Raw genomic sequence first — 23804 nt, forward strand, 5'->3', positions numbered from 1 at the left:
GTGATGCAAAGATAATACAAAATAATCTTGCCCACTATATAAGCCCCTGTTTTTTCTGAGTAGAAAAAAGTTTCAATACATGTTGACAGACTTGACTTTTCCTAATTTATATTTATTTCAATAAACAAAAAGAAAAAAATCTGAGAGAGAAAGAGCTATAGAAACATTACTGTTTAAAATAAACCACGAACACAAGCCCATTTGACAAAAGCACAAACTGAGCTATGGCTTACTCAGCGTTTCACTATAAACTGGGGTAACAATGAAAACGCCACAAGGGGAAAACCATCTTCCAGTCAATACATATGTTAATGGCCCACCCAGGCTTTAAGCCTAATTACCTGTTAGAATTATCAATACAAAACAATGTGTCAAAATATTTCTTGTAAATTGAGAAAATTAGGGGAATATGGTCTTTATATATATTTAAGAGTGCATTTAACTGTATTATCACAAAGTGAGTCTCTGCCTGGGCTCCTGTACCTGCTGGTCCCTGGATCTAAGCATAACAGGTACAGAGTTAAGTTCTTCTGACATCGGATGAGGACTGTAAGGCAACGCCCCTGTGCTGCAGGGCAGGGTGTAGTGAACCGGAGAGGGCAGAGCTTCAGAGCCACACCTGATCATGTACAGGAAACACCTGGAGAACTAGATAAAGCAGAAAATAACAAACATGATTACCCTTTGGCATCAGAGCTGTCCCATACAGCTTATCCTAGACAAATCAACAGCTCAGTCTAAAGCAGGGATAAAAAGCAAAGACGAAAGGTTTGATAACCAGACAGCACAAGCAGGAAAACTGCTCAAACAGCTGGCTTATTACAGCTTTGCATGTGGAAGTGAGAGCTGATTATCTACATCATACCTCAAGTCATGTCACTTGAGTCAGGTCAACAGGCTTGTCTCTTCTTGGGGCTACAGCAGGCTAGTGTAACTCAATTTTGAGATGCATTGTAGGGGAAAATACAGAGATTTACTAGGAAGATGAGTGTGTGGCATTAAAACAATGTTATCCCTCAGTCAGAAAAGAGAGACTATGCATTTTTTATTTAACAGTCATGACCATCAGCATTAAATTATACATAAATCCTTCAATTTCAAATACACCTTATTAATGTTACCTGGTTGTTAAGCAGAACATAAATAAATGGGTTGAGAACGGTGCTGGTCTTTGCCAAGAGGGAGGGGATCAAACGTGCACCAGGCGACACCAAGCCAGGACGCCCAAAAGATGACAGCATCGCCATAACCCCATATGGCATCCAGCACAAAAGGTATCCAGTCACCATGGAGACTACCATCAGAAGCACACGGCCTTCTCTCTGCTCAGCAGACGACCTGTTGACTCTGGTGGCCTGTTAAAAGCACATTGTTAAAAAGGCCTTTGCTGCTCTGAGAGTGCATAGACTCAATAGCTATGACTGTTGGGTAGAGGGTGTGACTCTTTATTAAGGCTGTCCTCACACTACAACCTTAAGCTTTGATTTGATGCTATAAATAAATCAAACAATATCGATGCCCCGTTTGACGCTTATTATCAGCACTTGAACATAGGTCATATTTTCAGTTTAAAAAATGCATGCAACCTACTGCATACTTTTTAATTTCTCATACATGTTGGCAACATTTAGACAATGAGCAAGAGGTTCCTTGCAATTTTTGATGAATTTATTCCTCTCCCATACACGTTCCTAATGAAAATTTGTCATTTAGGATTTGCTACTTTTGGAAACTCTTAGTCACTAAAATAATGGAGGCTGGATTGTTTTCAAACATATGGTGCTGAATACTTCAATATTACTCCTGAATCCTGCCTAGCAACACAGGACAATACCAGTGCAGAAAGTTGTAAAGTTATTACAGAAGATGACTTTAAACCATCTGAAAAGTTGGGTAGTTCAAAAAAATAGATGACTTAATATTTAAAACCAGTTCATGAGACTGTGGCTTCATCATTGATCTCATTTTGAATGGCATCTGCTTAGCTCCACCTGCAGGAACAAGTGCAAATGACAATCATGTGTATTGTCTTCTGGGCCAGAATTTATGAGGAATGTAAGCTAGATGATAGCTCTGTACACCATCTCTGTGTCATAGTGAGACAGAAGTTATCTCTGTCCTAACACCTGCCTGCACTAATATTTCACTGATTCTTTGGAATTTGGAAAAACATGTCCCACTAAGAAAAGTGCTAATTCTGTTGGAAATTAAAAACATTGTCATAAATAAAACAAATCAAGGTTATAACCAGGTGATCCTTTGCACATATGTAAGGTTCTTTTGTAGGTTTATTTTTATTTTTTATTAATTTAATGATTATATGCTGGCCCATTGCCTACAAAATCAGTTGTCCTTGGATAGGAGATAATCATTTCAACTTGATTAAAAAAACAAAAAGTAATAATTGAATTGAATAATACCTTTACCACATGAAAGAGTAAATTATAATATGCATTAAAAACTAAAAACAGTGAGTTTTTAACAATATTTACTTTTATTTTGTGGTTGCTCAAAATGTGTCCCACATATTCATCACCACTGTCAGATATTTATAAAAAGCAATAAAATCAGGCAACTACAAGGTCAACTACATTCCTGAAGACCCCATTTTCAAACCTTCAGCTCTACTGCATGCTTCAAGATCACTCAAGCTTCTCTAAGTTTGATATTTTCCCTTAAACTTGTTAATATTTTTGGACACTGCTACTGTCACAACCATAACATGTCAACACTGTCTCTTCTGTATAAAAAAATATTTGAATAGATTATGACATAAATGTTTACTTTTCAAGAAGAGGTCTGAAGTTGGTCTATAATGATATACCTTCAGACTTTGTAATTTGACTTACTTTTTATTTTCAAAATTAAAACCTGTTTTATCCAAATTCCCAAGAATCAGTGATTAGCAAAAGAAAAAAAACTTACATAAAATGTATCAATTCTTTATTTAAACTAGTTCTATCATTTTCATTTAATTTTATAAATCAGTCATGGTCATTATTTGGCTTTTTTGACAGTTTTTTTCTTTTTACAAAAAATCTCTTTAAGTCAAAGTGAAAACAGATTTCAACAAAGTCATGTCAATTGAAAAAAAAATGTAATGTAAAATAAGTAGTTACATAAATATTCACCACCCTCAAGTCAGTATTTAGTACCTGCAATCTTGGCTGCAATCACAACCCTGAGTCTGTGTGGATATGTCTCAAATCTTCTCCCAAGCCATAGTTCTCTTGCAGAAATACAATTGTCCTCCAGGATTTTCAAAATTTTGCCACATTCATTTTACACTCTACCTTTACAAGCCTTCTAGGACTGGCTGCTGAGAAGCATCCCCACAGCATGGTGCTGCCAACACCAAACAAAGCGTCTTCTTTGAAGCCAAAAAGCACCAATTCGCTCTCATCAGACCAAAGGACTTTCTCCCACTTAACCATGCAGTCTCCCACATGCCTTTTGGTGAACCTGTGTCAAGATTTAATGTGAGTTTTCCTCAACAGTGGCTTTTTCTTTGCCACTCTCCCATAAAGCTTCGTGTAATAAAGAACATGTTCAACAGTCGTTGTATGCAGAGTCTCTCCCATCTCAGCTGCTGAAGCTTGTAACTTCTTCAGAATAGTCGTAGGTATCTTGGTGGTCTCTCTCACTGGTCTCCTTGCACAGTCACTCAGTTTGTGAGGATGGCCTGATCTAGGCAGATTTACACATGTGCTATATTCCTTCCATTTCTTGATGATGGATTTAACTGAAATCTGGGGATGTTCAGTGTCTTGGGATTTTTCTGTAACCTTCCCTGACTTATACTTTTTAATAACCTTTTTCTCTGATTTGCTTGGAGTGTTCTTTTGTCCTTATGGTGTAATTATAGCCAGGAATACTGACTAACTATTATACATGAGACTATTAGCACTAATTGGCTAGACCTCTGTTGAATTAGGTCAGTCATTTTAAAGGGGGTAAATATTTATGCACTTATTTTACACTAGATATTTTTTCATTTAATTTACATTTCTTGTGACAATAAAGGATTGATGAAACCAATAAAGGGGTAAAACATCCAAAGGGCGGAATATTTCTAATGGCAGGTATATAGAGGGCGTTTAGTTGTTTTTCACTGTATTTAATAGAAAACCTCGCTACTGTTGTTCACTAAATGTGATTTGAGTATCTTTGACACACATTTAAGCACGGCAAATCAGCAAATTCCTGCATCACAGTAATTATTGTTTAAATAAAGAGTAAACAAAAAGCCCTTTATTTCAACAGTTCCTGATTACTGAAAATACCCTACTCTGAGGCACACCGAGAGGACTGACTGCACACTCCAGCATTTCCATGACTTTTCTTACACACACTTAAAAAGACTGATTACACAAACAAATGGAAATCAAAAGAGGGCAGAGTCATTCACGTCACACTCACTTGTCTTGTCACCGCCCTGGCTGCCAACAGGATCCTCCCATAGCAAAAGAGCATCAGCAGTAGTGGCAGGAGCAGACAGAAGATGAACAAACAGCTGATGTAGGAGCGAGCTGAGGCTGAATGTTGCTGCCACTGGACGGAGCAGGTGGTGTCGGGAACCTCTGGCCCATAGCTGCTCAATCACACACAACACACACTTTGAGAGCATAATATTAATCAGTGGCATGATATGTATAATACTCTTGACATCTCTTGTTTGACATCTATTATACATAACTAGTAAACCTTAAAATTAAAGAGTATAACTTATATTTGAATGAACAATATTTAAAGGAAACATTTGCATTATTTGGATTTTTATTTTTGTTTGTGTATCATATTTTGAGATGAAAATCTTATTATTTTCTTCATCCACACACTTCAAACTTCAATAAGTGAATAAAGCATCACATAAATACTCCCAGCTTTATTACAAGCACACTTCATGAGTATATGAGTAAATGGTCTAGTAAGAGAAGTGACTAGTTAGTATCAAAGCAGTACAGACCTGCTCCAGCCCAGCAGTGGAGGCACAGTCCAGACCAATGAGTAAAGCCACGAGGCAACGACAGCCAGCCTGGCCCTGCGGTACTGAGAGGAGTCAGAGAGGATGCTGCTGCAGAGCAACACAAAGTAGCGCTCCAAGGACAGCAGAGAAAGAGACACTAAAGATACAATACCTGACAGAGAGAGAAATAAGCATCAACAGATCAAACTCAGGTATTTATCTCTGCATTTAGGTTTTACTATATAAAGTGCATCCAGAAAGTATTGACACCCCTTTTACCCTTTTTTCAATTGTGTTATGTTGCAGCCTGATGCTACAGTTGAAAAAAGAATCATCTTTATTCCTTAAGATCCTGTGTGGAGATGGGACACAGTTCCACAACGACAAAATCACTGCAGCCCTCGACCGATTTGGGATTATGGCAGAGTGGTTAGATGGAAGCCTAAGGTTGGAGCTCAGTCAGTGACCACTGGGTTCTTGGACACCTCTCTTCTACCCTGTTTGCTCAGTTTGCCTTGGCTGTTTTTGGCTGTGCCAAACTTTGTCCATTTGAGAATTGTGGAGGCCACAGTGCTCTTCAGCGTGGCGGAATTTTTTGGTAGCCTTCCCCAGATCTGAGTCCTGTCTCTGAGCTTGGCAGTTCCTTTGACCTCATGTCTTGGTTTTTGCCCTGATATGCATTATTAGCTGTGAGGCCTTCTACAGAGAGGTGTGCCTTTCCAAATCATGTCCAATCAATGTAATTTACCACAGGTGGACTCCAATCAAGGTGTAGAAACATCTCAGCAACGACAGAGAGAAATGGGAGGAATTACCTGAGATAAATTTGAAGTCCTCTTGTAAACGGTCTAAATACTTTGTCAGTTATATAATGTAGTTTATTTTTAATAAATTTACCAAAAAAATTTAAAAAAAGTCACTTTTTATTATGGAGTACTGAGTGTAGATGAATGAGAAAAAAAATGTTTTTTTCTCGATTGCATCATCAGGCTGCAACACAGAACTGGAAAAAGGGAGGGGGTCTGAAAACTTACTGAAAGCTCCTTAATTGCAGTTGGTACCATTCAATGCAAATAGAAGAAAGGTAAGGCTCCTTTCACTGTCACAAAATGCAGTAGGCCTATATTTGAACTCAAATGACATTTTACAAAGGAACCATATAGCTCATCATTTTCCACTCACCAAATAGCGCGTTTGAGAAACCGTACCACCGGCACCCGTACGACCCGGTCAGCCACCTGCCGCGCACGCTGGCCGCGAAGCTGAGAGGAGTCCCAAAGATGCAAACTAGCATGTCGCTGGCGCTGATGTTGATGAGTAGCAGGCTCGCGGGGGTCTGCAGCCGCGGGAAGCGTGAGAATACCAGGAGAACCAGGAAGTTACCGAGGAAGCCCAGGACCAGGATGAAACCGAGAAGAACTGCCGCCACGGTGTGACCCGCCCAGCTGAGCACTCCAGCGGTGGCAGGGTCCGAGCTGTGCCCTGAGGTGATATTGTTACTCTGCTGCAGAGGGGTCATCATTGCATCCTGGTAGAGAGGACACAAAATAAGATTACGGTTAAAAAGAAATTACGGTAATCTGAAAGCAACCGTGACAAGGAAAACAAAGTTTTTTTTTTCTCCGTGTAGACAAACACGATCACTGAACGTTAAAGTATTTGAGAGTTGTTGTTGGGAAGTCAGAGTAATGTCCATCACTTTTTTGTGAGTTCCTATTACACCAACACTGGCCAAACTTTTTTTTTAAATTCTTTTCAATATGAAAATTAACAGTTTTGTACGGAGGAACAAAAACATAAATAGGAAGACCCACTAAGACAGAAAAACACTGAATCAAAGACACAGCCCGTGATAACAGAAAGAAGTCTGGCCTGAGAGCAGTCTGATCATTTTAGCCAGGCTTATATCACTCAGCTAATGTTACTTGTTAATACCAGCCTATTCACATGAATGAAATACTGTAAAAACAACTTCAGGAGAAATTCTGGTGGGACAGATTTAAAGGAAAACAACAGATTTGATAACCCATATCAGCATCAATGGTAGGATCATTCAAGCACTTTAAAGATAACATTATGTTAGCTATCTTAATGTAATATAATAAAGTTATTTGTCCCAAACTAAAACAATGTTGGCTAAATAAATCAACAGCAGATAAATTAGTTTTAAGCTTACTATGATACAATGCATCCAATGGAACATTTATGTTCAGTATTTGACATGGATCCTTTTAAAGTAAAATTAAATTCAATTAATTAATAATTTAGCCACTTTGCCATTATATTGTGTGATACTATACAATAACAACCACATGACCAGTTGACTCTCTGGTAAACAACGTCATCTGGTAGGTTGCCAAATTCCAATGTTTGCTGTGTATGGCTGTATCCAATATGTTGTTTGTCTCAAAATATGATCACATTGTCATAGCTAGTTGTTTGTCTTTGGCTGACCTATATTTGTGGATGCTGTGACTTATTAGTAATAAATACCATGAACTTTAAGTACTAACAACATTAAAGACAGCATGCAACATTATGTAAGCATTTAAGAATCCCGCCTCAATTGTGACAGAGCCTGAGCAGATGGGGTAAATTATGAATATGAAATACAAGTTAAAACAGTTTTGATAACAACATTCAATAAAAAAGTGAAAATGTTCCAACCTTCAGAGACACAAGAGACACGCCTCCATATTGATATACAGCACTGAAAGAAACAATCCAACAAAGTTTTACCACAGACAAGCATCACTCCATCAGAGATAGGCATCCTTACTCTGCTGTTATTCTACTTTCTCCCCGACCAGATTGCAGACCTAAATTACTGAGCCAACTTATCAATAATACAAGCTGGGTTGACTTGGAGCTTAAGCCAAAAACACATTAACTGATGAAATGCTGAGGAAATTAACAGAGAAATCACAGGACCCTGCTGTTTTTTTGGTGCATTTGAGTCACAAAACCAATCCTTACATGTTTTAAAACTAATAAAAGATCTGTTATTTAGACACTGGTTTATTGAGATGCCTATTAAGAGAAATTGACTTTCCTATATTTCTAACTGTTTGTTTAGTTGTTTGTTAAATACCTACGAGGAGTGAATTAGATTTTGGTAACAGCTTTTAAAGATTTTTTTCTTTGCATGTTCCACTATTGGAGAAGGAATCTGATGAGTGAATAGTGCAGTCAGGAGACAGTGGGGGATGATAAGCAGACAGGGCTCCAGGTTGAAGTCAAGTCAGGTTGATCCTACAAGGATTCAGCAAGAATAGGAACCTGCTCTTCAAGCTGAAGTATCTGGCCTACCTGGATTTTTTTTTTTTTTTTTGCTGCTTTTCTTTATTGTTTTTATGTGAGGAATGATAAGTCTTTCAGCTTTAACTATTGATTGGACAAAAAAAGTTACTTACAAAACCACTTTGGGCCTTGGAATTTGGGGGAACATTTTTCTATCCTTCCATCCATCCATTATCAGTACCTCTTATCCTGTTTAAGGTGGCTGGAGGCTGAAGATGCTGTAACCTGGACATGTCTCCGTCCTTTACAAAGCAAACATAAAGAAACAAACAACCACACACACACATACACAGACACACTCACAGATATGGCTGAGCTTTATTAAGAGTAACTATAAACCAGAAAAATATTTATTTCAACAGTGAGAAGATGCCAAAGTGCCTGTATGATCCCACAAACAACCACAGAGAACATGCACACTCTTTGTAGAAATACCTTGGTCAGCCTAGACTAGTTCCAACGAGTTACCTGCACGCTGTGAGACAGCAGTGCTCAACACCACACAACCATGCCACACTTTTTAACATGTTTCACAAAGTAATGTCAATTAAATACAAATATGCAAGGTGAAATAAGTGATTGATCTCCCTGTGCATGCGTGGGTTCTCTCTTGTAGAATAAAGACACCTGTGTCTTGAAGGTCCTGTTTAATCGGTACTCCTGGCAACCATTACACCATGAAGACAAAAGAACACTCCAAGCAACTTAGAGAGAAGGTCACTGAAAAGTCAGGGGATGGATACAAACAGATTTAAGACACTGAACATTTCCAGTTCATTTAAATACGTCATCAAGAAATGGAAGGAATATGGCACGTGTAACCTTGCATAGCAGATGGATACGCCCATTTCCGTGTTTCTCAATGGCGAATCCATCTTTCAAAGCTCCCATCTGAACTGTTTGGGCCCGGTTAGAAAGTGGCAGGACCAATCAGCGACGAGGGGCAGTACTTTCAGGCGCGGCGGAGTCGTAACATAAGCAAGCAGCAACAAGAGGCTGGTGCAGTTATGGAGGGAGACATTAGCGTGGACTTTGATGACATTTCCTCGTCAAAAGAAGAACAAAGAACAGCTTTGAGTTGTTTTCTTTTCAAAAACAACAACAGTTGTGTACTGACATGTCTACAGTCGCCATGATTCGCGTTATTTAGTTCTTTATGGAGTCTACTCCTTCGGTAGGGGCACAGTTGCAGCTCGTTAGCGGCACGTCACGTGTTTTGTTGCTTTGATTGGCCCGTAAAGATGTGACAGACAGAACGTTCATCCAAACACCCTCTGCGTTTTTTTTCAAAGGCTCTGCCCTTTCCCAATCGCTGTCTGTGAGTGGTTTTCCAGCATGCAAGGTGAGCATGTGTAAATCTGCCTGTCCTCACAAACTGGGTGACAGTGCAAGAAGGAGACCAGTGAGAGAGGCCACCAAGATACCTAGGACTAATCTGAAGGATTTACAAATGCCAGCAGCCGAGATGCGAGAGACTCTGGATACAACAACTGTTGCCCTGGTTCTTCACCAGCCAAAAGCTTTAAGGGAGAGTGGCAAAGAGGAAGCCGCTGTTGAGGAAAATGAATTAAATCTCATCTAGTGTTTGTCAAAAGGCATGAGGGAGACTCCATGGTCAAGTGGAAGAAAGTTCTTTAGTCTGATGAGACCAAAATGGGACTTTTTGGTCACCAGACAAGACACTATGTTTGGCGGACACCAAAAACTGCACATCACCAAATACACACCATCCCCACTGTGGACCACAGTGGTGGGCACCATCATACTGCGAGGGTGCTTCTTGGCAGCTGGCCCTAGAAGGCTAAACCATACTTGTTCTGTACAATGGACAAAATAAATTTTTTAAGGTGATGTGTAAGTTAAATGTTCTGGCTGTGTTTTGTAACTTCCTGGACTTTAAAAAAAACATTTCAACATGTAATAAAGTATTTTGTGATTATTCAAAACCTGAATTTAATTTTCAAAATTATATTAATGGTTATTGTATGAGGTCAAAGGCCACTCATGGCCCATCTGAAGCACTGGCACACACACAAGCAGTACTCTTGAACTGAAGCCTTTTAAGAGCAGAACACAAATTTGTACTGTTTATTCAATTATGTTATTTTACTCCTAAATAGAACATCTTTGTACAACTACGTTGGGTTCAAATCAGATGAGTTATTGAAACTCTGAGAAAATTGTGTTTACCTGTGTCTCCGACTAATTTGATCAGAAATCACCTACAAAGGGCAAAAGTTTAAGGACAAAGAAACCATGACAAATTTTTATTTTGTCTTAGTGTCTGTAGGCTAATCATCTTCTTAGAAGCTGCTCTGACGCATAAGCTCAGTATATCCACCATATTTCCCCTCCATCATTATAATCATTAAACTGAATCAAAATCATTGCTCTTGTGTTTGTGCGTCACTTTACTCTAAGTTTTGCTCCTTCAGTCCATGCGCGAGGGCACAATTAGACGTCTCAGTGACGTAGGCAGAGAACGACGTTTCCGTAGCAACTGGGGCCGGTACGTTAACCGCAGCGGCCACTGTCCGCTGTACTATCGGATATTATTGAGGGGTAGGGGGTGTTGTCGTCGGTAACCGGATACCACCTCTGTCTTGTGGGGCGTAGAGACACGGGGGCGACGCAGTACCGAGGCGGCAAGCCCGCTGTTCCGTGTGGAGATGCTGAATATGTGGAAAGTCAGAGAGCTGGTGGACAAAGCGTGAGTATCGAGGAGCAGGTGGAGCCGAACCGCTAAGTGGCTTCCGAGCTAACCGGCTAGCATTAGCCAGGCGTCTTTAGCCGGGCAGCATCAGCAGCTTTTAACGCTGACAGAGGAGAGGATACGGGCCGTGACGTCACGGAGATAGCCCCTCAGCTGGTAGCTCCGACTAGCTGGCTAGCTGCCAATCTTTAGCCTTGTAGCATAAATATTAATAATTGTTTAACAACGGCATAATTCACTTTACATCTTCTCCCAGTGGTACGGATAAGACAACAAAATACAGCAAATTCTGCTGTTCCGAATCAGAACGAAAGCTATCAAGTAAGCTAATTCTGCTAGCAATGCTAGGCTTAGGTTGGCTCTGTGTACTGTTTAATAGTGCTGCTGCGGAATCACGCCCTGTCCCACCCTGGTAATAACCGCTTCAAGCACCATGCATCCACCTGACCTTATATCCCAGTTAGACGGGCAAGGAAAGAATGATGCCACCTAAGTGGCAAGATAACTATATGTGGGTGGTGGATTTCTCACCAATTAGCTACCGACTGTGTATCACAGTATAGCTACGCTGCAAGGAGGCCCATGCCCCCATGGTCCCGGCCAGTAAGGACAACAGAGCTTGTTAGCCAAACAGATAACACAGTGTAGTAGCCCCTGCATGGTGGGGTTTATCTGAGCTCCATATCACACGTTTTGCTGTGTGCTTATTGTTGCAGTAATGTGTATGCAGTCATTTTAATGCATATTCTTGCCCTCTGTTTCAGTAAGTAGACTGACTTAAATTATGAAAAAAACAATGCTTAATAAAAACGACTTAGGATTATAAAGTAGAGCAAAAGACAAATTCTTTGTACAAACAACAGCATGAATAAATACTACACCAGTCATCTCCGATTTAATATTTAGGGCACAGCATGTCATGTGGGAATTTGATTTAGGCTACTGTTCTGAAGGCTATGTTTCAGGTATCTTTAATAAAACTACATTATGAGTATGATGTCAGTATCAGTAGATACTGGCTTAAAAAGTGAATTACAGGTATCAGCAGATATGAACATTTCTGCTGGTATTTAAAACAGATATTTTGGCTATTCAAATCTGCCTAAATCAAGTATTGGCTGAAAGAACACATAATTTAGTGGAGCTTTAGGTTTGACCAACAGACCTATGTCAGCTAAAGTATTTTCTCTATTCATTGTTATTCCTTACACTTTAAAGTGTGTTTTTTGAAATTTGTTCATGCTTAAAGTTTAAATTGTGTTAGGGACTTAAATTTTAGATCTGAACCATATTTAAATATCGATATCAGCTAAATGAATTCTAAAATACCGGATACAGGCAAAAATCCAATATTGTACATTACTAAACAAAGCATGTATCTAAGTAGCTTTACAAAAATTAGTTTAATCAATCTAACAAACCCATAGTTGAATTATAAGGAAAATACAGAGGTTTATTGCCTTGTGGGTTTTCACATTCTTGAAGCTTAATGCTGAGTTAAGTTTTAATATTGAAAGACCTACATAATAAAAACTGTCAGTCAATTGTTGGATACAAAACAGAAATTGATATAAATATGTTTAAATACCTGACAATGATAATATGTTTAGTATTGAAAACAAACGTTTAAAGGTTCAGGTGTTTAAACTTCTAACAGATAAACACTGGTGTGTAGTGAAGGTTGAGTTAAAACTAGTTATTGATACATCATTTCTTTTTACCAATTCCACTGCCTGGAATCTAAGGAATTATTATTATTAATTTTTCAACAACTGGGTGATTGTTTACCTAAGCTACGTAAGCCCTAAGGAGACATTTATTGATACATTTTACTCTCCTTACCTACCTGTATACCTATTTTCTTTTTCGAGATGATTATGTGTTATTTTATTTTGTTGAAAAAGCACCGAGGAATAAGCTGAACTTATTAGTGTGGCCAGAGGCTTGCTTGGCATATGATGGTCAGGCCAAGTTTTTTTCTATATTGCCAGATAATTATCCTAAAAATGAGAAAGTAATGAGATCAGTTATTAGTTACTATGGTATAAACAAGCATCGTTATTATAACTTAACCTAAAAAATAAGTTATGGTCTTGGGAAAAAAACTAGAGAGATGCTGGATACATAAAATGTATGGATGTTTGTCTTCTTAAACTGAATCTGTATTTACTTTTATCTTGCACTGTATTACTTTTCTAATATTTGATTCATTAATTTATTAATGTAGAGGGTTATTTTAACTTTAGTAAAGTATGTGTGTTATCTGTTAGTTTGCAGCTAGTGCTGACAGTAAAAGAACCAAAGACTGATGTACTCAGTTCAGGTGTCACTTCGTAAGGTACATCTGCAGATATCTTCTACAACTCATTACAGTTGGATTGTGACAGATCTTATAGTCATACGTTAATTTTATTGACAATGTTGGAGAGAAATGCATTTGTTCTGTCCCTTAATGATGTTGTTAAAAGTATCTCTGAGCTGGTCTGCATTGCATGAAAGGATGACTCTTACAGCCAGTCACCATGTTATTATATTGTCGTTTTGTGTTCTTTAACTGTACCTTCTTCTAACTATTTTGGTCTTTCCTTGAATTTTTGTACATAAGTGGGGCGATTGACAGTTTGAAGTTTTAGATTTATGTGGATTGAATGTGCAGTTTTGATAGCAAGCTTGTAAACAAGGCTGACTTCAGGCTTTCATTAGATACAGACTGTGTGGGTGCTGTATTAGCAATCATACTGTACTGTACAGTCTTTACTGCAATAAGTTTAACATAAAAAACAGATTGCACTGTGAAAAGCAGAATGAAGTTTTTGCTGGAGGATGAGTTTAAAATTGTGTGTATTACTTTGTCTGCTGTTTGAGATGCTTCATTTTTCACCTTTGAAGGACCAATTATATCTGGTTGGTGAGGGAAAAAGAGTACATAATGATATGGCATTGCAGAAAGATTAATGACAAGGGTAAGAAATGTGACAAGAAGAAGTATAACGTCGTAGCACAGACAGAGAGCTTTAAGAGCTTTAGAAGAAGTAATAGACACCAGATCCCATCAGTTGGTTGTGCCTGGCTGGGCAAGATGAATACACTCTATTATTGATCTACCTCAACTGAGCTGGCAATGATCGCCTTGCTTTTACTGTAGATTAAGAGCCATGCTATTAGAGAGCTCTTGCTATCTTGTGTGCTAACAGTAGCACAGTGTTTCCTGAAAGGGGTCTCTAAAACAAGCAATGCCCTTAAACAGACTCAACACACAAGGCAGCAGGTGAGCCCACAAAAACAAGAGTGAAGGAAGTTGGCTGTGTTTAACTCACTGTCTTAGACGCAGAGATATTTACACAGTACATCCTGCCCAGCTCGATTTAATGCATATTTTTTCAGAGTGTATATTTGAACAGATGGATGCCAGTTCTCAGAAGAGCAGTGGACAGCTCTTGAAGAAAAAAATATTTTTTTAGGGATTAACCATTGAATTTAAACTGTTTTTGTGTTAACAGCACCAATGTGGTTATGAACTACTCAGAGATCGAGTCCAAGGTGAGAGAGGCCACCAATGATGACCCCTGGGGACCCTCTGGACAGCTGATGGGAGAAATAGCCAAGTATGTGTTTAGTGTATAGTCATAAGCATGTAATGAAGTATTTACCAAGAAGAACACAAACTGTTTTTATCATCACACACAGTGTTTGATGAAGGAAAAATAGGTGTCCTTCTTAACTATCTTTATCAACTTAATTTTGATCTAACTCTGACACACCTGAGGGGTTTTATTTAGGATTGTTTTTTTGTATATCTTTGTAGATCTACCTTTATGTATGAGCAGTTCCCAGAGGTGATGAACATGTTGTGGACCAGGATGCTAAAAGACAACAAGAAGAACTGGAGACGAGTCTATAAGGTATGCTGATGCTCTGTTTGGTAGGTAGGTTGCTCCCTAAAAGTAAAGACTCCAGTCATCATTTTATCACAGTTTTCATCAAAATTTCTGCATTTATCTCATTGTATTCAGAATAGACCTATAATTTATTAGAACAGCAGGCTGTGAACTTAACAAATGTCCAAAAACAAGCTGTGATGGAAGGGAAGAAGAGTTATAGAATTGTGCTTCTTCAAGCTGAGTTCATCTCTCTGTGCCTGTATCATTGAATGAGTGTGTTGGAATAATTTCAGGTGCAGAGGAGTAGTTTGATTCTCAGTTCTCACAGTTCCTTCCTTAATCCACCCTTAGTCCTGTATATTTAGTGCAAAGATCAGAGCTGCTCATTTCAGCTGCAGTCCTGCCCACATAATCACATAAGAGTGATTTATAGAGATTATAAATTATGCAAGAGCCACTGAACAATGTGTTTAGATTTTATGGTCAGTTAGGCAGAAAAAAGATGTTTAACTTCATCCACAGTTAAGTGACATACAATAGATTTTTTTTTTTTAATTTATGCTTTACTCACTCTTTTTTTTTTTCTGTCTCTTTGCAAGGCACTACTGCTGCTGGCCTATCTGATAAGGAACGGGTCTGAAAGAGTAGTAACTAGTGCCAGAGAACACATCTACGACCTGAGATCTCTAGAAAACTACCACTTCATTGGTGAGTCTCTCAATTACAACGTGGTTACTGCTTCACTGGTAAAAAATTTACCTTTTTTCCATGTTTCTTTTGCACTTCAGACATCTCACACACCTTACTGTAAAGATCATGAAGTACCTAAAAGAAAGATTGTTCAATGTCTGTGAAGCATGTGTACGGGGTACTCGTCAAATATTTTGATTGTGATTTATAGTTGTCTGTTTGTGTCTGTCCAGATGAGAATGGTAAGGATCAGGGAATCAATGTGCGTCAGAAGGTGAAAGAGATGGTGGAGTTTGTACAGGACGATGACAGACTGAGAGAGGAGAGGAAGAAAGCCAAGAAGAACAAAGATAAATACATCGGAGTCTCCTCTGACAGTATGGGTGGAGGAGGCATTAAGAACTGTAAGTCATTTATTCACTGTATCTCCTTTTACAGCTGAGGTCAAATGTGGATTAAAAAGCTCATACCACTTCCCAAACCTTTAAGAAATACATGCACTGGGGAAAGGATATCATATCTTGCAAACTTTTCAAATTAATACCAACATTTATATAGCCTGTTTAAATAAGAAACCTGAAAAATTTGGTTTAGTGATGGGTTCAATTTACTGTCCATAAATTTAACTACAAATCCATTAACTGCATGGTTTCAAAGGTCCCATAATCCAGAAAAATGGAAATTTAAGGTGACTTCTTGATAATGCTTCCTGTCTTACTTTACTTTATTATCTCATTTAGTTTAACAAGGTTGTCACACTCTTATCTGTCCCTGTTTTTTCAGCTACTGAGTTGGATCGAAACAAGTGGGATGAGGACTGGGACAAGAGCAGAGGAGCTTTCCCCTTCAGTGAGAAGCTCGGAGAGATCAGTGACAAGATTGGTAGCACCATCGACGACACACTCAATAAATTTAGAAAGAAGGAGCGGGACGACTCGCCTGACAGAATCAGGTAAATGTACCCACAGGCATACTTCTTTTTAAATTAATGTTGTCCATGTTTACGCTACTATGTCTAAACTTACACCAAAAAGTTGTTGTCAAATGTCAAGGGGATCTCTGTGAAAGTCTCTGAGCACTTTAGTTGTTATGGTTGCAGTGTAGCTATTGTAATTGCTAATTTTCAAAGCATCCTTTTTAAACTCGGAACCAGTCAAATAAAATGAAAAATGACTCCATAAAACAAAGTAAAGAGTCCATCCTTTCTCATCACACCATTATTTGACTCTGTAGTTGTTTTCAACAAGCATGCAGATTTTTAAGCAAAAGTACAAAACATCAAAAACGCAATAATGCACAATAAAAAAAAATACTGTTTTAAAGTGAATAAGAGCTCATCATATACCATGAATTTAATAGATTCTGCCTGTACAGGTCATGATTTACACACGGCTGCATTGGCCAGTATACAGTAGGGCTGAGCAGTAAATCAAGTTTTATTTATGATTACTATTTGGATTTCTGTAATCATGAAAACAAGATAATCGGGGCTCAACGATTATTGTGCCACATAGATGATGTCTTCTGCTCATTAAGTCCCAATCAACTTTTTTTCCCCTTCACCTTAGTAAATAAGCGCACATGAGGTCAGATATATGCTGTAAATTACACCGTGTGGACTAGAACAAGTGATCCTGTCAATCAATATTGTTATAAATTAATAATATGATCAGAAGATATTCTGTAGGTCATATGCCAAACAGTTATTGTGCTGTGATCAAGGAAATTATATTATTAAAGGCAGGTGTATGCTAATTGTTCCTGAGTCAGCTTTTATTTTAGTACAACATAATGAGGATAAAGATAATTAATAATGCTTCATAAAGCTTGTCATGTTATTTTTAAGATGATACAGACTATCAGAAGGGTGCAATGAAGAACCTGTCACAGATTAAGCTGGGTTTTTTTTTAGTGTTTTTTTAAAACCTGAATTACCAATCCATTGGTCTTTGTGTGGAAGTAATTTCTGTCGACAAAGTTTTTCCTTGATTGACTACAGCCCTAGTAAAATCATTTAGTAATTGGTTTAATAATCTTGATCTCAATATCTATCAAAATAATCCATTATAATGCGTAGAAGTAGAGGTAACAAAAGCCAGGTGAGATATCCTGTTTTTGTTGGACAAAAAGAATTAGCTGATCAATCATGTGACCTGAGTGTTTATCTTTGTGGAAGCTTGTTTTAATCTTTTTCAAGTGTTTAAAATTTTCGACTTAAAAACTTGTGACTACATGATTATGTTTATGTTATCAAGATTAGAGCCGTGTCTATGAAATCTTTAATCACTGTTCTCGAAATAGCCATTACACAATCAACCCACGCAGACATACATTAACTGCGAAGCAATGAAAGGGTCATTCGTAAAATCTCCTGAGTGCTTCTTCTCATACATCTCTTGTCTTGTTGCCATAGTGACAACGAGGAGGACAGAGCATCAAGAAATGGAAGGCAGGAAACCCTTGAATTTAAAGATGAGGAAGAAACTGTCACAACAAAGAGCATTCAGATCACACAAGCTACTGAAACCACAACCACCACCACGCGGAAACGGAGTGGAGCAACGAGCAGTAAAACTCTGGATCTGGGTGCTGCAGCCCACTACACGGGAGACAAAAGCCCCGAGGAGAAGGTTCTCACACACTCAGGCTGTACCAAAATGTGAGACACAGTTTCTGTTTGGTAGTAGGTGTTTAATCTCTGTCTTTACTTTTGTCTTTAGTCTTCAGTTAGACAGTCCTCAAGTAGCGGATTGGCTGACCTGTTAGTCATCGATCCTTCATCCAATCAGAATACTACAACAGGTAACAAAAGTTTATTTATTTTTTAAATTTTGTTACAAAGAAGAGTGTAGGCAAAAGAGGTTATTGTAAAGTGTTGTCATTTACAGGTTGTGTCAGCCCTTAGATTTTTGCTTTTGTATGAAAACTTGTCCTGCTTACAGGTGGCAGTTCGGACCTCATTGGTGGCTTTGCTGACTTCTCCTCTCCTGCTGCCTCTGCCAGCCTCCCAACTTCTACCGGTAAACTTGTTCTGTTTCCTCTTAGCTGCCTCTGTAGCAATCTCAGGTTGTTCTGACAACTGAAATACATGCTTCTCCTGTGTTTTATGTTGTGTATGTCCTAGGCACCTTATGCTTCGATATCTAATTAAAGGCATTATTGTTTGGCTATTACAGGGGATGCACAATGTTATAAGCATGATTTCGTCATTGGTAGATACTAGCTTAAAAAGTTAATTATTGGTGTTAATATGAAGATTTCTGCCAATATTCAGGCAAAAAAAATCTGCCTGGACTCACAGACCAACATCAGCTGATGTCCTTTTCTTTGTTTAGAATTATTCCTTACACTTTAAAGTGTGTTTGGAGGACTAAAATTTATTTTGTTCCTCTTCACCCTTTAAATTGTGTGTTTTAAGGACTGAAGTTTCAGGTTAGTTTTCCAAATATTGTGCATTGCAGGTTTAGTGCATCCAGTTTGCATTAACTGTAAATTGACCACAAGTTCTTTATAGTAAAAAGTTTGAATAAAGGGTGTGGAATGACAGCAGTTTTGATTTCTGTTGATTGTCAGATCCATCAGGGGGAATTCCTGCTTTTGCAAACATGCACACCTGTTTTCATAGTTATTAAACATGAATTCATATTTTGCTTCTTAAAATAAATTATTATATTGCTCCCTTTCAAGCTCATGACAAAGAAAGATTTTTAGCAATTAGAAGCAGGCAGGGCCCCAAGACAAATGTGAAGGGCTGTGAGTGCTGACCTAATATCTCTTTCAGTGCTCTGATAAGGTCTTTTACTGTATGTAATTTTTTTCTGTTTGTTACAGACTCCAAGATAATGTTTTAATCATAACTTAACATATAGCTGCTCTCTTGTGTCCAGCTGCTGCATCATCTAATGGAAATGGTGAATTTGGAGACTGGAATGCATTCTCAACCAATCAGCCAGCCTCGTCTAGCTCTGGTCCCTCCCAGCAGGTCAATGATCTGTTTGGCAGCATCCCGTCACCTTCGGCCCCTGTCTCTAACCCTGCGCCTGTCCCGCCCTCCGCTGAGCTCTTTGACCTGATGGGCGGAGTTAACCACCAGCTGACCAACCAGCATACAACACTGAGTGCCTCTCAGAGCATGACTTTCTCTCTGGGAGGGACAACGCCGGGACCGTCTGTTACTTTGCCTACCATGCCCCTTTCTCGCTCACAGCAGGTAGGTGTGGCACAAATCAAATGATGGCCTTGTCAAAGAATAAACAGCTTGTTTGTTTGTAGTGTGTTATCTCATCAGATTAATTGTCTAAACTGATAGATAATATCTATAAAGATGAAGACATTGACACTCTTCATTGCTGCCATCTCCTAGTATCGTTCTTATTTTCATTCATGGTTTGGAGAAGGGTCTCAGTGTATTTGTCAAAATATAACAAACTGGTAAACTATTTCAGAGCTTGGGAGGCATGACATCCCAGCAGCCTTTGGGACAACAGCAGAAGGGAGTTGGAGGTCAGGGATCATTGGGGTCAACATGGTCGGATCCCTCTGTCAACATCAGCCTGGACTTCCTATCAGCTGGCCTCAATCCCACAAAGACACCTCCTACACTCAACAACATCATTCAGCAACAAGGTAACATTTTCCAGACTGTGGCTTCAATCCTTTACATTTTTTAAAATTCATTAGTGCTGCACAATTTGGTAATAAATGTGCGATTGCAATTATACTTGACAATATTGTGATTTGCAATTGCAAAAGCTGAGAAAGCTGAGACCTTTCTCAGTCAAAATAAAGTGTTATTTTTTAATGATAAGACAAAGCCTCTTTAAAAACATTAATCTTTTAAAATAGTTGATGACAATACAACAGAACTCACTAAGAATATGCTTTTATCAAAGAGGATGCCAAATATAGAGATTGTTAAAGCTAAAGATTTATTTCAGTGTTTCTGACAACCGAATACTCAACTGTGAATAATCAAGCTGAGTGCATAGCCACAGATAAGCAGTGGAGTGAGGTTAAGGCCAAGGCTGCTTTTTCAGAATGCATCCTGATTATTGTGATCTGAAGAACCCAGAACTCTGAGTCAATAAAACTGAAGAATTTATTTACTCATCTACATTAAACATCAACACTGACATATGCTGCCACAAAATTAAATGAAAAAAATCACCCTTTTCTGTTGCTTATTAAGGACCAAGTCATGTACAATAATTAACTAAATATTGATATAAATTGTCATATAAATCTGAAAGTACAGAGAAAAACCTGAATAAATGTGAAACATAAATATCAGCAAACTCCTGGTTTTGATTGCTACCACTTTTTTTATTGATATCTCCTGTATAAAGAATATTGAAACAAGTTTTCATGTCCCAAAGTGTAATAATGATTTGATTTAGTTACCCCTCGTTAACTGGTTCATGCTGATTCAAAACAATTCAATGAAGATTTAGATCAATGAAGTAAAGTGATTTGATGGAACAGGTGTACATCAAACATTTTCAACATTCAGTATTTATACACATTACATTTACACATTTACATTAATCGGTTTGATTATCTGACAAAAATACTGGCCTGTAACACATTTTAACACAATATATGGCTCTATAACCACTTTACTTGGAGAGAATGTTTTAAATCCTTCCTGCCTTTTTTTTTCATGTCTATCCAGGTGTGCCTCCTGTCAACCTGCTGGCTCAGAACTTTGGAGGGCTAAACCTCAGCTCCCCACCACACGTAACACCCATCAGACCACCAGCCAATCCCATGATGGCAAGCAATGCCATGACAATGGGCATGCCTGCATCCATGGCAACTGGTATGCCTGCTTCTTTGGCAGCGAGTATGCCCCCGTCTATGAACACAGGGACCATGGGAATTCCTGTAAACCAAGGCATGATGGGAATGAACATGAGCATGAATATGGGCATGGCTGCTCCAGTGATGATGGGTGGCATGGCTGGCATGGGAGTGCCAGGAGTAGGGATGGGCCTTGCACATTCAATCGCCCCAGCCGTGATTCCACCCAAACAAGATGCCTTTGCTAACTTCGGCAGTTTTGGGAAATGAAGAAGTGCAACTTTGTGTGTGTGAGAGTGTATGTGAGTGTGCATGAGACACTATGAGAGGGCCACAGGACTGCGTTACTTGAAAGACAACCTTGCATGTATCCGTCTCTGCTTCCTCTCTTTGGTGAGCTGGCACCAGCGCGTTCACCATTCAAGCCTGTTGACATGGTGGTAGAGCAGGGGTAGAGCACCCACTGGTGCCCCTCTACACAACAGTTATTTGTGGGAATAAAAAAGCAGGGCAGGCATCAGGCCATAGCCTTGAGTCATTACTGTCCAATGAGGAGATGATTTTCATCTATTTTTTATAATGACTGAAGTCCCCCTTTGTTACAATAAAATAACTGCTAAAAATGTACTCTACATACAGAGAATTTAATCAGTAAGTCTGACTCACTGTAAATGGCATTGTAGCCTTAATCCATCACTGTAGCCTGAAATATCGTGTTTTGTATGATCTCAGCAAAATTAATGTATACCAACATTAAAGCCATGAAATTATCTCCAGAGGTGGCTCTATTACTTTCTCTCTCACCTCGTGCCAACAGTGATACAGTAACAGTGTTTCCAGCAGAGGGCAGGATGGATGTGTTATTTCAGAGGACTTCTTGAGCCCTTTAAGTGTAAAAAGATTCTTTCCCTCCTCACCTCTTTTTATCAGACTTCTGAAAGTTTGCACTGGCTCAGTTTGTCTATGTTTAAAGATAGGTTGAGTGAAGGAACAAAGGTCCCTCACACACTGCAGTGCTCTTCATTTCAAACTCTTCACATCAAAACCAGATTAAAGGTCAGCCAGTATTTTATTCAAAGAACCATTTACAGATAGTCTGTTTTAAACCCCCTCTCAGTTAGTCATTTCAGAGAAGCAGTTAATGGATGCCCTAGGAGTTGATGTTAGCATTGCTTTCTGGCATGAGTCTATCATTTCTATTTACTTTTACCAACAGACATGGGTGGAGGTGCAGAATGATATTTTTAAGAGTATTTTCAAACAAGCTGCCGAAAAATAAAAGATGGCCACCATTCTGCAAGCAAATGCTGTTCTCTCTTGCCCTACAAACATTTTCAAAAAATTCTTATTTGACCAAAAGGATGGTTTTATGAATTGAATTTTTGAATAAAGGACTTACATGGTTAGCTCAGACCAAGACAAACATTTCGGGGGGTCTCAAGTAAGGTGTGTGTAAGAAAGCGTGAATGAGTGTGTGAGACTTTGTGTGGATACAGTTTTCTCTGTTTGATGTGCAAACACAGCTAAGCGGGCTTCTTGTCATTTTCTGAGGCCCTGAACTCCAAATGACCAAATCTTTATTTTGTTACTCTCAGAAGGATGATTCCATAGTTATTAGTTTAATATTTTATTAGGTTACCTGCAAGGTTAAGTTCATATGGCAGAGAGCTACTAATAACATAATTCAGTAGACAGGAGTCATGTTTTTGTTTCTTATTTTGGAACAGCTTGTTTTATTTGATTTTACGCTATATTTTCTGTACTTCATTCAACATTAAATTAACTTATACTATTTCTGACTGTTTATCTTATTCATGGTATAGAGTATTTACAAGGATCATGGACAGGCCCATTAAAGGTGCCATTAAAAACAAGTCTATATTTTCCAGCGATTTTTTGAGGTTTAAACTAGTGATGGGAATAAGTCTCTTTTTATTCATTGGTGTCAAGGCCTTACTTGACCCGCCAAATTTAGTAACTGATATGTGGTTGATAATTATGCTGGTATTTTACTCCAATTATGCTCTTTTGAAAACATAAATTAATAATAGAAATATCATGTAATTACTTTTGGAAATATACTTTCTCCCCAAAGCATCTTGCAGGTCAGATGAAATCTGCTCACTGGCTAGGATGTATGACATGCCTGATATAAAACATTCATCAAGCATGAATCCTAAATGTGTGGTGTGCCTGGGGTAGTGTGGAGAAATGATCATCCCTGCTAAACATAAAACACAGACACACGCAACATATATTAAAATAATAATAGAGATAGTAATAATATAATAATAATGATATAAAACGGCCCCTTAAATGCGTCCATATCCAATCTTCACTTTAAAGAGCCGACTCTTTGAACCGGCTCGTTAATGAACGACCCATCACTAGTTTAAACGACCAACGGGTCATATTCTGTACAAATGACATGTTATATGTTGTTATATGTTTATTC

At 38.5% G+C, this 23804-nt stretch overlaps 2 protein-coding genes across 4 annotated transcripts; one reads left to right on the forward strand and one right to left on the reverse strand.

Annotated features, from left to right (window-relative positions):
* Nucleotides 1-6: 6 nt before the first annotated feature.
* LOC121518473 (pinopsin-like) lies at nucleotides 7-6494 on the reverse strand. The gene is made up of 5 exons (XM_041800798.1): nucleotides 6149-6494; nucleotides 4967-5138; nucleotides 4420-4591; nucleotides 1122-1355; nucleotides 7-648 (listed from the first exon to the last, which is right to left on the reverse strand). The coding sequence occupies exons 1-5, from the start codon at nucleotides 6486-6488 to the stop codon at nucleotides 451-453; spliced, it is 1116 nt and encodes a 371-aa protein (XP_041656732.1). The 5' UTR covers nucleotides 6489-6494; the 3' UTR covers nucleotides 7-450.
* On the forward strand, nucleotides 5912-23116 carry LOC121518470 (clathrin interactor 1-like). Of its 3 annotated transcripts, none has more exons than XM_041800795.1 (12): nucleotides 5912-6050; nucleotides 14480-14584; nucleotides 14785-14881; nucleotides 15460-15568; nucleotides 15784-15954; nucleotides 16334-16502; nucleotides 17964-18180; nucleotides 18271-18352; nucleotides 18493-18570; nucleotides 19438-19760; nucleotides 19996-20176; nucleotides 21222-23116. In XM_041800795.1, the coding sequence occupies exons 1-12, from the start codon at nucleotides 6034-6036 to the stop codon at nucleotides 21617-21619; spliced, it is 1947 nt and encodes a 648-aa protein (XP_041656729.1). In that variant the 5' UTR covers nucleotides 5912-6033; the 3' UTR covers nucleotides 21620-23116. The 3 variants fall into 3 exon arrangements, with proteins under 3 accessions (XP_041656729.1, XP_041656730.1, XP_041656728.1); XM_041800796.1 differs by lacking the exon at nucleotides 5912-6050 and adding an exon at nucleotides 6388-6453; XM_041800794.1 differs by lacking the exon at nucleotides 5912-6050 and adding an exon at nucleotides 10781-10976.
* The last annotated feature ends 688 nt before the right edge of the window (nucleotides 23117-23804 follow it).

The sequence above is a fragment of the Cheilinus undulatus genome, linkage group 12, assembly GCF_018320785.1.
Source record: "Cheilinus undulatus linkage group 12, ASM1832078v1, whole genome shotgun sequence".
Taxonomy (NCBI): domain Eukaryota; kingdom Metazoa; phylum Chordata; class Actinopteri; order Labriformes; family Labridae; genus Cheilinus; species Cheilinus undulatus.